Below are 12238 nucleotides of genomic sequence, written 5' to 3'. Positions count from 1 at the left end.
AAATCTGTGCTGTTACCTACATCCACTTGTGGGAGACCCAACTGTAGCCGAAAACAAAGAACAGAATAGAATATATTTTATTTGGTCTAAGTACTTGGAAAGTTAGAACTGTCTCTGAGAGAAGGGTTTTGTTTGCATTACTAGAATGGATATGGCATACCCTCCAAAACAGGATGGCTGCATCCAAACTGCCTCCTGGGAACGATCCCTGGCCTACACCAATGCCCAGAACACGGCCAGGCAGTGGCTGGGACAGCGCTAACAGACCCAGGCAACAAGTTTGCCAGGGACCACTCCAAAACCTTCTCAGCGTACACGGTCAGGTTTCCGTACTCAGGTCTGCGTTCTGGAAATGTTTGATTCACCAGCAGGAAGACAGCCAGTTGATGTGGGGAAGTCTAAGAAAGTCGACTATCTCCTCTTTCCCTGTTGCCTTCAGAAGGGTCACTCTTAACAAGCCACAGACATTAGTTCACCCTCCCTTAGCACATCTTATCCCACGAGGATTATCACCCTTTTCAGGACCCACAGATTTCAGAGCCATTTACTAGAAAATCCAGGACTGAAGAATTTACAACATGTCTCCACCATGGCTGAGAAATTATGGGCTCCTCATCCTGAAAGACCTCTACTCCCCCTGACAAGTACTCACAAGCTCAAAATTAACCACCTTCTTTGTTTCTCAGGGACTTTCACAAATTCGGACTGAACCAGTCGATGTAGCCAGCATGCCTCAAGCCCAAACTTCAGCCCAGATACAATGACTGAGGACATCAAAAATTCAAATGTTGCTTTCAACCACTATCATTAAGAGCTCATCTTTTCATCTTTGGAAATCAGCCAGGTACAGGGCTGCCAGCAAATTTCATCATTGGACCTAATATTCTAGCAAATCCTTCAGATTCACATTCAGAATTTGGCTCAGTTGCCTAAACATAGGTCTCTGGCACCCTTTGAGATGCCATAAGGTATCCTGCCTGGATTTTAGTTGCCAATCAAGAGCGGAGACCTGTCAGTCTTTTTTCATGGTATCTCAGAAATCTTACAGCAGCTTATGGTACGGACACCTTTGTGCATCTGAATTGAGCCTACAGAGATGTGTGAGAAAGCTATCTGAAACAATAGAGTTCTAAACTGTTCTCTTCAGTAATAGTGAAAGTCGATGGTTTTCTTCCAGATTGCAAGCTAACTAATTCAATTTAATTAAGCCAAAAGGATTTCTTGCCTAAGCTTTTTGTTTTGTTTTATTTTATTTTATGAAAAGGTGAGTCACTGTGGTATACTATGCATGGTATTACCTACAGAACAATAAACAACCTTTGATCAAAGGTTTCGCTCTTAATTTCTTCATTTTATATATTTCTCCCAGGCAAAAAGATCAATTTTCTGAGCCATGAAAAACACTCAGTCACATTAATAGAAGCTGCAGATTTGAAATCAGGCTACCACTTTGAAACTGTCTTCAGAAGTATACTTACAATTTAGTTATAAAACGATATATTGAAAGAATAAAAAGGAGAGAAATATAAAGATCTATTGGAAAACATATATAACTGCATGTTTTCCTATAGCTTTAAAATTTGCTTTAGTTATTTAATAGGCCATATTGTAGGTAGTATGAATGAAAAAAAAACCCAAACAAACCCCTCCACAATATGTTTACATAAGTATGATACAGTTTAGCTGATACATAAAGCATTGTACTGATAAAAAAGGTGGAAGATGCCAAATATATGATACAATTATATATTTGTTATTATGCCTAGTGTAGAATAGAGTGTATTTTCTATTTCAGAGAAAACAATGAAATAACAAAGACTTATAACAAAACAATCCTTCTAGAGAAGAAATAGTCAGAATTTTAAACTTTTGATAAATATATGGATATATTTCCTTCAGTAAATGTTACAAACTCTTTTGAAGTAGCAGGCTTTTTACATGATGGAGGAGGATGGCAGTTTTTCATCCAGTAATCATAAGAAACTGTAGCTAATTTAAAACAAAGACACAAAAGTTAGCTTTTTAACTACAGTATCATATTTTCTCATGGATACTGACCACTACCAGTAAGACACAAAGAAAAATTACCCAAGTCATGGCAACTTTCAGAAAGGTGTATAACATGGTATAGTGAAACTTACTTTTGATGATCTCCCAGTGGTCTTTGTCCAATGGATTTTAATAATGACTCTGGTCGAACCGTTAATTTTGGTGATGTCTTGGGACTAGTATCAGAGTCTCCACTTTCTTCATCTCCCATGGCCTTAATATAGCTCCCACTTCTCATTCTTCTGCAGGGGATCTCTTCGTCTTTCCCACCAGCTGGGTATCCTCCCCATTCATCCTGAGGTACCTAATGAAGACCATAAAACACACACACGAAATGCGTATGATTCTTTTCAGCTATTTAAATACTTCCTTCAATTTTTCATTTTACAAAGACAAGTCATGATTTTTTTATTCTTCAGAAACAGACCACTTAGAAAGAAATATCAAAGGTCCCCAAATGATTTGGCAATTTAATTCCAACTTCAAGATGGGAAATTTTCAGTTTATAAATGTTGGAACCCAAGGAACAATCAAGTCACGGTTTGTGAGTTGAGCTGCAGTATCTATCTGTAGACATGCTCTAAATTGCAGGAAGTAGCTTAGCTTAACCTCTTAAAAGTTTGCACACAGATTTTCAGCTGATAAACAGTAAGTTGATCAGATGTCTCAGACCTAAAACTCATTGAAAGCTGAGCACTTCAGAGTTTTTTACCAACTCTCCTTATATGGGGCTTTGGCTGCTTTTCAGGAAGGTGAATGAAGTATTTAAGTTAAACTAAGCTGTGATTTTGGCATAAATGGATAGGATTCCAATTTAGGGCAAACTTCTCTGAAAAAAAAGCAAATGTGGCAATTTATCTTTTTTCTTATTTAGAAACTGCAAAATAGTTCATAGAGGCTGTAACATATCAGGAACGTAGCCAGTTAATTAATATATTTGGTCGAGGCTGCTTTCATGCAGTCGAGGTGGTTTTTCAAATAGTAAGATTGGTAGTCAGATAATCCACAGCTGGTGGATGGATATCTCTCCGCACCACAAATTGGCAGAGAATTGAGCAGGAGTAGATTTTCCAATCCAAAGTGAAATCACCCTAGTTTTAAGACTTACAGATAAACCCAGCAAGCCTGTTGCTGCCAGTATTGCTGATTCTTTGCTTTTTGTTTAATCTTCCAAGGTGCTGAGTCCTCTGGTCCTAATCCAGAAACACACTTAAGCATTTACTTAACTGAAAGGATATAAGCAACTCTCTGAAATCTATTATAATGACTCATGGTTAAAACGAAGGATGTGATAGAGTACATCAGTGGACGAGGGCTGATGCATTTGGCAGCATCAAATCCTTTATCAACATAATGACTTCATATATATTAAACAGTACAATGGCATTATTTACCAATATACTACAAATCTGAACTTCCAGTTAAACCTATATTAAGGAGTTTCTGCAAAGCCAGATGTCTAATAAAGACTTTCAAGTCAAACATATTTGAGACCTTCTACAGACAGAGTTCACTGCGGAGCTGAAGCAAATGTTCCCAGTGGTTTCAGAAGTCTTGGAGATTGGATTTAAACAACTAACAATCTGCCTGTCATCTTTACTGCCCTTTCAAGATACACAAATTAGCCACACACCAGGTGAACAGATCTGGTGCTTTGAGTCCCAAAAAGGGATTAAGGGGGAAACAAAGTTTTTAAAGGGGGTGAACAAGTGAAAATAGAGATATTAAGTTAAAGAAACAAGCTCAGGAGAGAAAAAAGAGAGACTGAAGATGAAGTCAGATAAAAAGAGATGAAACAGATAGCACAGATCAGAAAAATGTTAGAGACAAATATCAGAGAAAAAAATTATGTGTTATATTCTTATATGAAGTAATAGGACAGAGCATGAATCTAAAAGAAATATGGGTTAGATCATGCAAAGAAACAAACTTTTGATATTATTCAGCTTTGAATGGTGATTGGAAAGGCAACATGAAAAATATTCCCAAACTTGAAGCATGTAAATGCGATACATCATCCTCATTTCTTTCCTAAGCCCTAATATGTACGAGATTAATGTTGGAGGAAGGTTTTTTTGAGATTCTAGGAAACCTAAAAGGTATTTACAGGTAGTGATACTTGTAACAGCCACACTCCTAAAATATACAAAATAAATATATTTTCTTAAGCTTTTTTTTTATCTACAGCTGGAAACACTATTAACTGCAAAAATCTGAATTAGAGAGCTATATTAAGAAAAATGAATTGATATCATACAAACATACTCTAACTTTTAAATCTTCTTTATTACTTGTATGTCAGCATAGCTAAAAACAAATTCAAAATGCTGAAAAAGCATTTATTGGCATCCACATGGGCCCACTGCAAGCTATACCGTTCAATTTTCTGTACTAAAGCTGAATTATTATGTTCAGTCTTAATATTCTTTTTTCAAAAACCTCATAACTTTTTCATAGAATAATTATTTTGGCTTGAAATTTCTTTCCTTCATTTTAGCTCAAAGATAATTAAATAGAAAGTTGAAAAAGACATTGATCAATAACCTTTTACTTACTCAAATGTAAAAAATGATTAGTTTCTCAACTTTGTCTGAAATTCCATGTTCAAATAACTAGATAAGGACTGGATTTAAATGAGTAAACACAGGCTTATTTGTTGATTGAAGTTGAAATCTTACTTTAAAAGATAGGAATGACTGATTTTTTACATTAATGTATCTAAAAAATTAAGTTTCTTCACTGTGATAAGGAGCTTCATGAGGACAAATGTTACAGTCACGTGCCTTACTATTTTTGCTGATTACATTTCTTTTGCTTTCTGAATTCATAACTTAAATGAATTCACATAAAAGCTAAAAACTGAAGAAGCCCTGCTCCATTTGTGCCTGCGATATACTCAGGGTACATACAAATGCACCAAGAATCCCTTTCTAATCAGGGCAATTCGTTGGCTATCACAGAAGCCTTTATGGTTGAAAAAACATTATTCACAATTAAAATATGTGTAATTTTTTGCCCTGGAGCCATTCAAAGGACCAGAATACAATGAACACAGGGAAAATGCTTCTGGAGCCTGGCAAGCAAGTTTGACAATGTGTTCTCTCAGAAGGTTTCACGCAGAGCCTAGGAAAACAGCTGGAGTCCTTATGCTGTCTTCAAAAGCCAACGCAAGGGCCCCTGACATTGTTTTTCCTCATGGACTGAGAATAAAAGCAAATTTTGAGTCCCATTTTGGCCTGGTTCATCATTTACTTTAGCTGATAGGTTAAATACTTGGAAAAATCTTTCCCAATCCAGGCCATCTCGGACCCCAACATAGCTTTAAAGAAAAGCAGAAGTATTATACTAGTGCAGGAAAGAATTTTATTTTGAAATATTAACAAAAATATTTAACAGCATGTATGAGGGTCATTAAATGTGTATTTTCCAAAACATGAAAAGGGCTTTGCAGCTTGCAGAAATGCTTTCTTACAATAGTTACCAGCCCCTGAAATTCCCATCTGCAGGGCTTGCAGCTGCTAATTGGGAATAATTACCCTAATTATCTACTTGCATATAGTGATGAGTACTGATATTTATAATGTCTAAAAAGGCCTTCCTCCTGTTCTAGATGTTAACATGAATCCTTGTATATGCAGTTTCTATCCACAGAGGAGAGAGACTGCATATTACCATATGAATTTGCTTTTGTAAGAACAACGAGCCGACAAGGTCTGGATCTTTTCATTTAATTTTGTCACTGGCTGCTGATTTGGTTATAACTATTACGGAGAATGATGAGTCTCTTTCACAAATTTCATGCACTGTTGTTGTGAGGAGCACAGCCAGGTTCAGGAAATTTGGTATCTTTTAATTGTTCTGCTACTGATTCAGTGTGATATCTTACATTAGTCACTGAGGGCTAATTTTATTAAAGCACCCGGTACCTAAAACTTACTACATTTTATGGAGCTGATCCTGAGAGTGAACTCCAGAACCTTAGGTAGGACCCTAAATTCCCTATAAAAGGCATTTAGGAGAGTTAGCTCCTTCAGAGTAGCATCCAAAAGGAACCAAAAGGTCCCTTTAGTTAGCAACCAAAATGCAAAGCATGAGGAAAAATCTCAAATGCTTCTCCTTTCTTGGGTTTAGTGTATCTGATCACAGGCAATAGAAAGGCCCTTCTTTCATTTCCCATTCACAGCCTAAAACCACCTTCTGAAAAACAAATTCAGATTTTTTTTCATAGAACTGAGCAGCCTTATTCTTTCCTTCCATAATGTGGAAGTGGGAAACGTTACTGCTCACCTTCAATTCCATAACAGTTGGCCTGCTGGGGAAGGAGAAGACTTAGGGCTGATAAATAAACTGGCATGCACCCCTCCTCTTTTTGTAACTCATGGCCTTTTCATGGAACACTCACAGACTGCCTGGGGAGGGCTGGTTAGAAAAGAAGGACTTCACGTACAAGAACGGGTGTGTTGCAGCCTCGTGATCCAGGCACTTACCTGGAATGAGGGAGCTTAGTTAGAGTCCCTGGGCCAAACACTCGCAGGAATTTTATGTGAAAGGGTGTTTGGATAAAACTTGTGGAGCATCTTAACAAAAAAAGAAGTGCCTTTGCTCCAAACTGCTTTACAGCCTGCTGCTCAGAATGCAGTTTGGGGAATTGAGAAGATGGGGGTTTGACCTTGTACAGGCTAAGGAAGAAACTGAACTCACATCTTCACAGTGGGTATTCTAGAAACGTTGTTACTATGAAGATGAATTTCCTTGGTTTAGAAGAAAAGTCACTATCCTTGTGTTTTGTTAGAAGTCCTCCCTGTTGGGTGTCTCGGTTGTGCTCAGATTAGACCTGTCAGAAGAAACGGATTTCGCAGCCCTGACTGGACTTCGGCGGTAAGTCTGTCCCCCGATTCTCAGATCACACAGATTCTGCGTGTAAGCAACAGCGTGTTGTCAGGGAAAACAGGGATGAATTCACCAAACCTCGTGAACAAACCAGGAATCATGGAATCACTGAGGTTGGAGGGGAATCTGGAGGTCTCTAGTCCAGCCTCCTGCTCAAAGCATGGACAGACAGAGTGGGTTGCCCAGGACTGTGGCCGGCTGGGTTTTGAATCTTTCCAAAGATGGACACTCCACAACCTCTCTCGGCAACCTGTTCCAATGTTTGACCACACTTAGGGGGAAAAAAGCTTTTCCTTATATCTAATCAGAGACAGGTAATCTAGGCTCCCATTCAGGAACCAGTGCTAGCAGTGTGAATACCCAACCTTGTATCTAAGAAATACTGATGTCAAAACTGGAAGAACCAATGAAATGTTCATTCTTCTGGACTTTGACCACTGTTAATTCAAGTTTTTTTACTTCAGTTTAGGTTTTAGCTAAAGAAGTCAAACTGGCAACAGCCAGTGGCATTTCAAAACAGATCCGCTCCTGTTGCTTACTTCTATGGCATTTGCTCCCAGCTCCCAGAATTTTAAAGGTGTTCCACCACTAAAGTGCTGATCTGCTGAAAATCTGGCATATCACTTTATCTGGCATATCTAAAATGAAACACTTCTAAATATATGGCTTCAGCTGAGGGAGCTGACTATCACTTCATCATATTTCTCATTCTCAAAGGTGAGGATTACCTACCTCATAGGAGTCCTGTGAAATTTAATTAGCATGCAGATGTAAAATGCACTGAAATATTCATTATGACCTAAATCTTATTTTAGTAATATAAATTTCACGTATTACTAGAAGCAGAAGCTGTCTGTGCATGAATTCAGACTACAGATGATATGAAGGATAAGACATGAACCACTATGCAGTATATATGTAATTTTTGTAATTTTATCCTTTCTCACCCTGATCAAGAAGATGACCCCCCCCAAAAAAAACCCAGAAGGACACAATCTAAAATGTAGGTGAGAGATTTTTCTCTTAAATCACGCCTTCTACAAGGAGCTTCAGAAAAACAGCCTTTATGCACAGCTGCAAGTAGATGAAAGTAGATGACAATCTTACAAGGCAGGCAGATATGCTTTTTAGCATGGTAGAAAGTTTCCTTGATATTATAATGGGAGGTGGGAGCCGGACCTCCTGTGTTTTCAAAAATTTTCCTAAAGAAGGAACACTGACCAATTGCTAGAATTTTCTTCTGAAGTTAATGATACTAATGACATTCCCCTATTTACTGGCTGTGGACCCTAGACCCTATTGGTCTAGATTTTTTCAGGAGGGAAGAGTGCAGCATCTGAAAATAAAACTTTGTTTCCTCAGTAGTTAACCTTGTGTCTACACCTCAACAACATTCTCAGTACACATTTTTAACTTGTTTTTCCTGTGGGTTTTTTTTTTTTTTCATGTGCTGATTCATTGTTCAAAGAATATGAATTATACAATGAAGCCATTCAAAAATCTCTACGAAATATGCCAGGGACTCGTCCTCACCACTAACAATGCCAATCCTCCTAATTAGCTTTAATTTTCACATGCCACCCCCTAGTCCCTGAACTGCTTGACAGCTCAGGAGCACAGAGAGTTCTTGCAGCATTTCCCCGAAAGTCTGTTGACCCTGTCCATCAAGGCAGGAGCTAATCTGAGAAAGCAAGAGGCATCTTTGCCTTGCCAGGCATTCTCTCCAGGCTTTGCTATGAACAGCCATAGTATCACAGGAAGAGGAAGAAAATCACATAGATCCCAAACAATATATGCTTTACGCTAGGTTGAAAACAACTTGTATTCAGGAATTTGGGAGTTGGGAATGGACTGGACACCCATGCAGAGCACAGAACACAAACATAATATTCCAGCTGGGAGATGTTCGAATAGGCAAACCAGTACCAGCATTATTTACTGCCTGATCTTAGATTTTCATGTGTAGTTCCAAGCAAGGCTGCATTAACGTTGCGGGGTCTCTCTGGGACCCTCTGGACTCTGTGCCATTTTGACATGGTGGAGCGAGGTAGTGGTGGGCTTGTCCACGCTATAAGTGATTTTAGCCTGCTAAGCCTGGAGCTCACGGAGATCTTGTGCCAGAACATGGATATGAGATGAGCTTGGACCGAAGGGAGGGCTTGGCCTGTACTTAAATGAGAACCTAGATACATACAGCCTCTCAATCTAAGACACAAAACCAGTAGGGATTCAACCAAGAAACCAGTAGGCTGCATGTTTCCTTTGGTAAGTGACCCAGGATGCTGCTTCATGGTCAGCTTCAGCTGCTTTAAAATCATACTACCATCAACTTAAGTGGGGCAGGTTTTCCTGAAGCAATATTCAGCTTTTCAAGCAATGCTAGTAATGGTAAAGTGACTTAGAGTGCTGCCTGGAAAATTACCCTACCAACAATAATAAAGATAAGCAAAGATAAGTTTTCAGCTGAACTGGCGAGTTGCTCCATCTCCAATTGTCAGTACTAGCGAGAGCGAAGGATGAAAATGGTGATTACATGGTGATTACCCTAGGAGTGTGCATACATTAGTAAATGAAGACCCACTGTCTTGCCCGGAGGTCAGCTGGCCTGCAGCACTCTACACCCGTGCTATTGAGCAATCTTTGCCTCCAAACCAGTGTGTCCCTACCAGGAACGGTCCCTGGCCTGTGCTGAGTCCTGAACTGTACCCAGGAACTGTTTAGGGAAATACTGGCTGGCTCGGATGAAAACAATGCCCAGGACAGGCTGAGCCACGAAACAGCATAGAGGATCAGGATGCAGTGCCAAGGAAACTATCCTGACACTGTGCAGTTTGATAGCGTAGATGTAGCATAAGGTAGCAATTATTTCAATAATGGAGGTCCACGGAAGCATCAAAGACCAAAACTTGGAACTTTTCATGCTTGCCACAAAATGCAGCATTTCTGCCAATTAATTTGCAATAGCCATGCACCCAGAGTTTGTTTTTCTATCTCTTTGCCTTTTGGGGCCCGCTCACAGCTGCATTTTCCTTTACATCTTTCTCTATAAAATGAATTAATTTAATTACAGTGCAAATTCTGCTAAAACCAAGCATCAAAAGGCTAACGACCTAAACTGGATTGCAGCTTGTCACTCACTACACGTGAAGGGGAGCCAGGAATCTACCTGCCAGCTGGGCTGCCTGACTGACAGGGCAGCAGACGAGGCTCAGGGGACCACAATATCAGCAACCGAAGCTAACTATGAGTTTTCCTGGCAGGTATTTTTGGGAGAGGTAGACTGAATCGCCTGAATCACATTTGCAGAGCGAACGGAGCTGAGCTATCTGCACAGCACAGTGAAGAAAACCAGCCTGGGTTTTGTGACTGACGAAGCTGTGGGAGACAAGGCTCTCTGAAGGCGTGAGGTACCCGCTCCTGCTCACGGGGGTCACCCGCATCCCTGCGGCCTCGCTGCATCACGTCCGACGCTCCCGCAGGCAGCTGGGGCCCCGCGCGGCACAGCGCAGGCGTTGCAGCGGATTACTGTTCTGTCCTTTTCCAGCCACTTTCAGAAATGGGAAAATAAAGTATCATCAGCCCCTTCAGCCCAGACTCTCAACATTGCAGGACCTATCAGCGAAATCACCTGTAGGTCCCTCTGGAAATATCTTTGCCTTTACCACTGCAGACCTAAGGGAAATTCAGAGTCTTCACCTTATCATTACCTGTGTGAGCGGGGCGAGACCCCACAGACCGTTCATGGTCACAGAAGTATAGAGTCAGAGACCAAAATGCCCTTAAAAGAAGAAGGGAGAGGTGCTCCCAACATACTTACAGTGCACCTAAAACCACAGAGACTGAAGATGTAGCAAGGACTCCAACGTCGCAGAGCTATTACAAGGCTAGCTAGGGAAGAAGAACCTAAAAGGCAGCGTACACAGGGCTGACCCAAAAGACGGCCTGTAGTAAACAGTGTCTTATTTAACCTAAGCAGGAAATGATATCACCTTTTTTTCTATTTGTTATAGGGCTACTACTGAAAAAAAACCAAATTAAAAAAAAACCAAACCCAAACAACAAAGCAACATTTATGAATGCTTCACCATTTTTTACAGTCACGTCCTTGCAGGAAAAATGGTATAGACTGCTCAGGAGAGGAGCTGGGGCTGCTGTAGGCAGCAAGCCTGCAGCATAGGAGAGTGTGCAGTCAGTACAGCCCCGCGTGCGCGTTCCTGGCAGTCTCATTTGACAGATGCAACTGGCCTGAGTGTATAAAATAATAAGTTACTCTTGGCTGAAAACTTCTTCAGACCCGGTGACATCTTTGGGTAACAACTGCAAAGGTCAGCTTTCAACTTCGGTGAAGGGAATGTTGAAAAACAATTTGGCAACACGCTGTAGTAATGTTATAAAGGAGGACAATTCCCCCTGATTAAAGGGCAGTGGGATCACGGCCTCTCTGACATTTCTACAGTAATAGGGACTTGTTTTGGCAGCTTTAAGAAAATACTAACTCTGAAATCTTTCTACTCTTGTTTGGAAAAAAGCTTCAGCAATTCATTTCAGCCAGTATGAGCATCCTAGTACACGGGCATGGAAGCAGCGCGCTGCTGTATCACTGATTTACACCGTAATTCAAGATACCAGTAACCTGAGACAACTGTTTGGTCAGAGCTTTACACCACCATTGATTGAATGTATTTATTCCCCTCCACCCCCCCCCTTCTTTTTTCCCTTGGAAGGGGTATTTAAGAAGTATTCTGGGTTTTTGTGACACATGAAACCATCAGCTTTCTGTAAATACAGGGAAGTGTTGGCTTTATTAAATCCTTTTTAGTTAATGTTCTTAAAATCGTAAGTGCAATACTTCAGAGGTATGATGGGTAGAGAGAGCATTATAAGGAACAAGTATGAGTGGTTGAGCTTGCTGCTCTGTATGGGAGGATTACACCCTTACTGACCTGGGGAATAACTCCACAGCGTGGCCCCAGGTGCTGCACCAGATGTTGCAGGCTGACATTAGCGCTGCGAATTGACTGCAGGGCATTAACTGTCCCATCATTCCCCTTAGTGTCTGGGCGTTACAGTCTCTCTTGCACATCTCCACTCCTGACTGCGAGGGCACGGGGCTAGCTGACACATCTTCGTGGGGCTGTAATGGGCTGTAGAAATCAAAATGGTACAGCACATGTCCATGCTGATTTAGGATGCAGACTACCCTGCTACCCTACTATCTATACGAGCTTTGCCTGCAGTGGAAACAACCCAGGTAATTCTGGAGTGGTGGCTGGTCATAAATCATTGTGAAGGCAGCGTG

At 40.5% G+C, this 12238-nt stretch overlaps 1 protein-coding gene across 5 annotated transcripts in view; it reads right to left on the bottom strand.

The window, feature by feature from the left end:
* DLGAP2 (DLG associated protein 2) overlaps positions 1 to 12238 on the bottom strand; it is a 482669-nt gene that overhangs the window by 72348 nt on the left and 398083 nt on the right. For all 5 annotated transcript variants that reach the window (XM_030037650.2, XM_030037651.2, XM_030037654.2 and 2 more), the window contains one exon: positions 2142 to 2353. In XM_030037650.2, coding sequence (XP_029893510.1) covers positions 2142 to 2353 — 212 coding nt within the window. The remainder of the gene's footprint in view (positions 1 to 2141; positions 2354 to 12238) is intronic.

The sequence above is a fragment of the Aquila chrysaetos genome, chromosome 15, assembly GCF_900496995.4.
Source record: "Aquila chrysaetos chrysaetos chromosome 15, bAquChr1.4, whole genome shotgun sequence".
Lineage (NCBI taxonomy): Eukaryota > Metazoa > Chordata > Aves > Accipitriformes > Accipitridae > Aquila > Aquila chrysaetos.
This window is presented reverse-complemented; position numbering and strand designations above follow the sequence as displayed.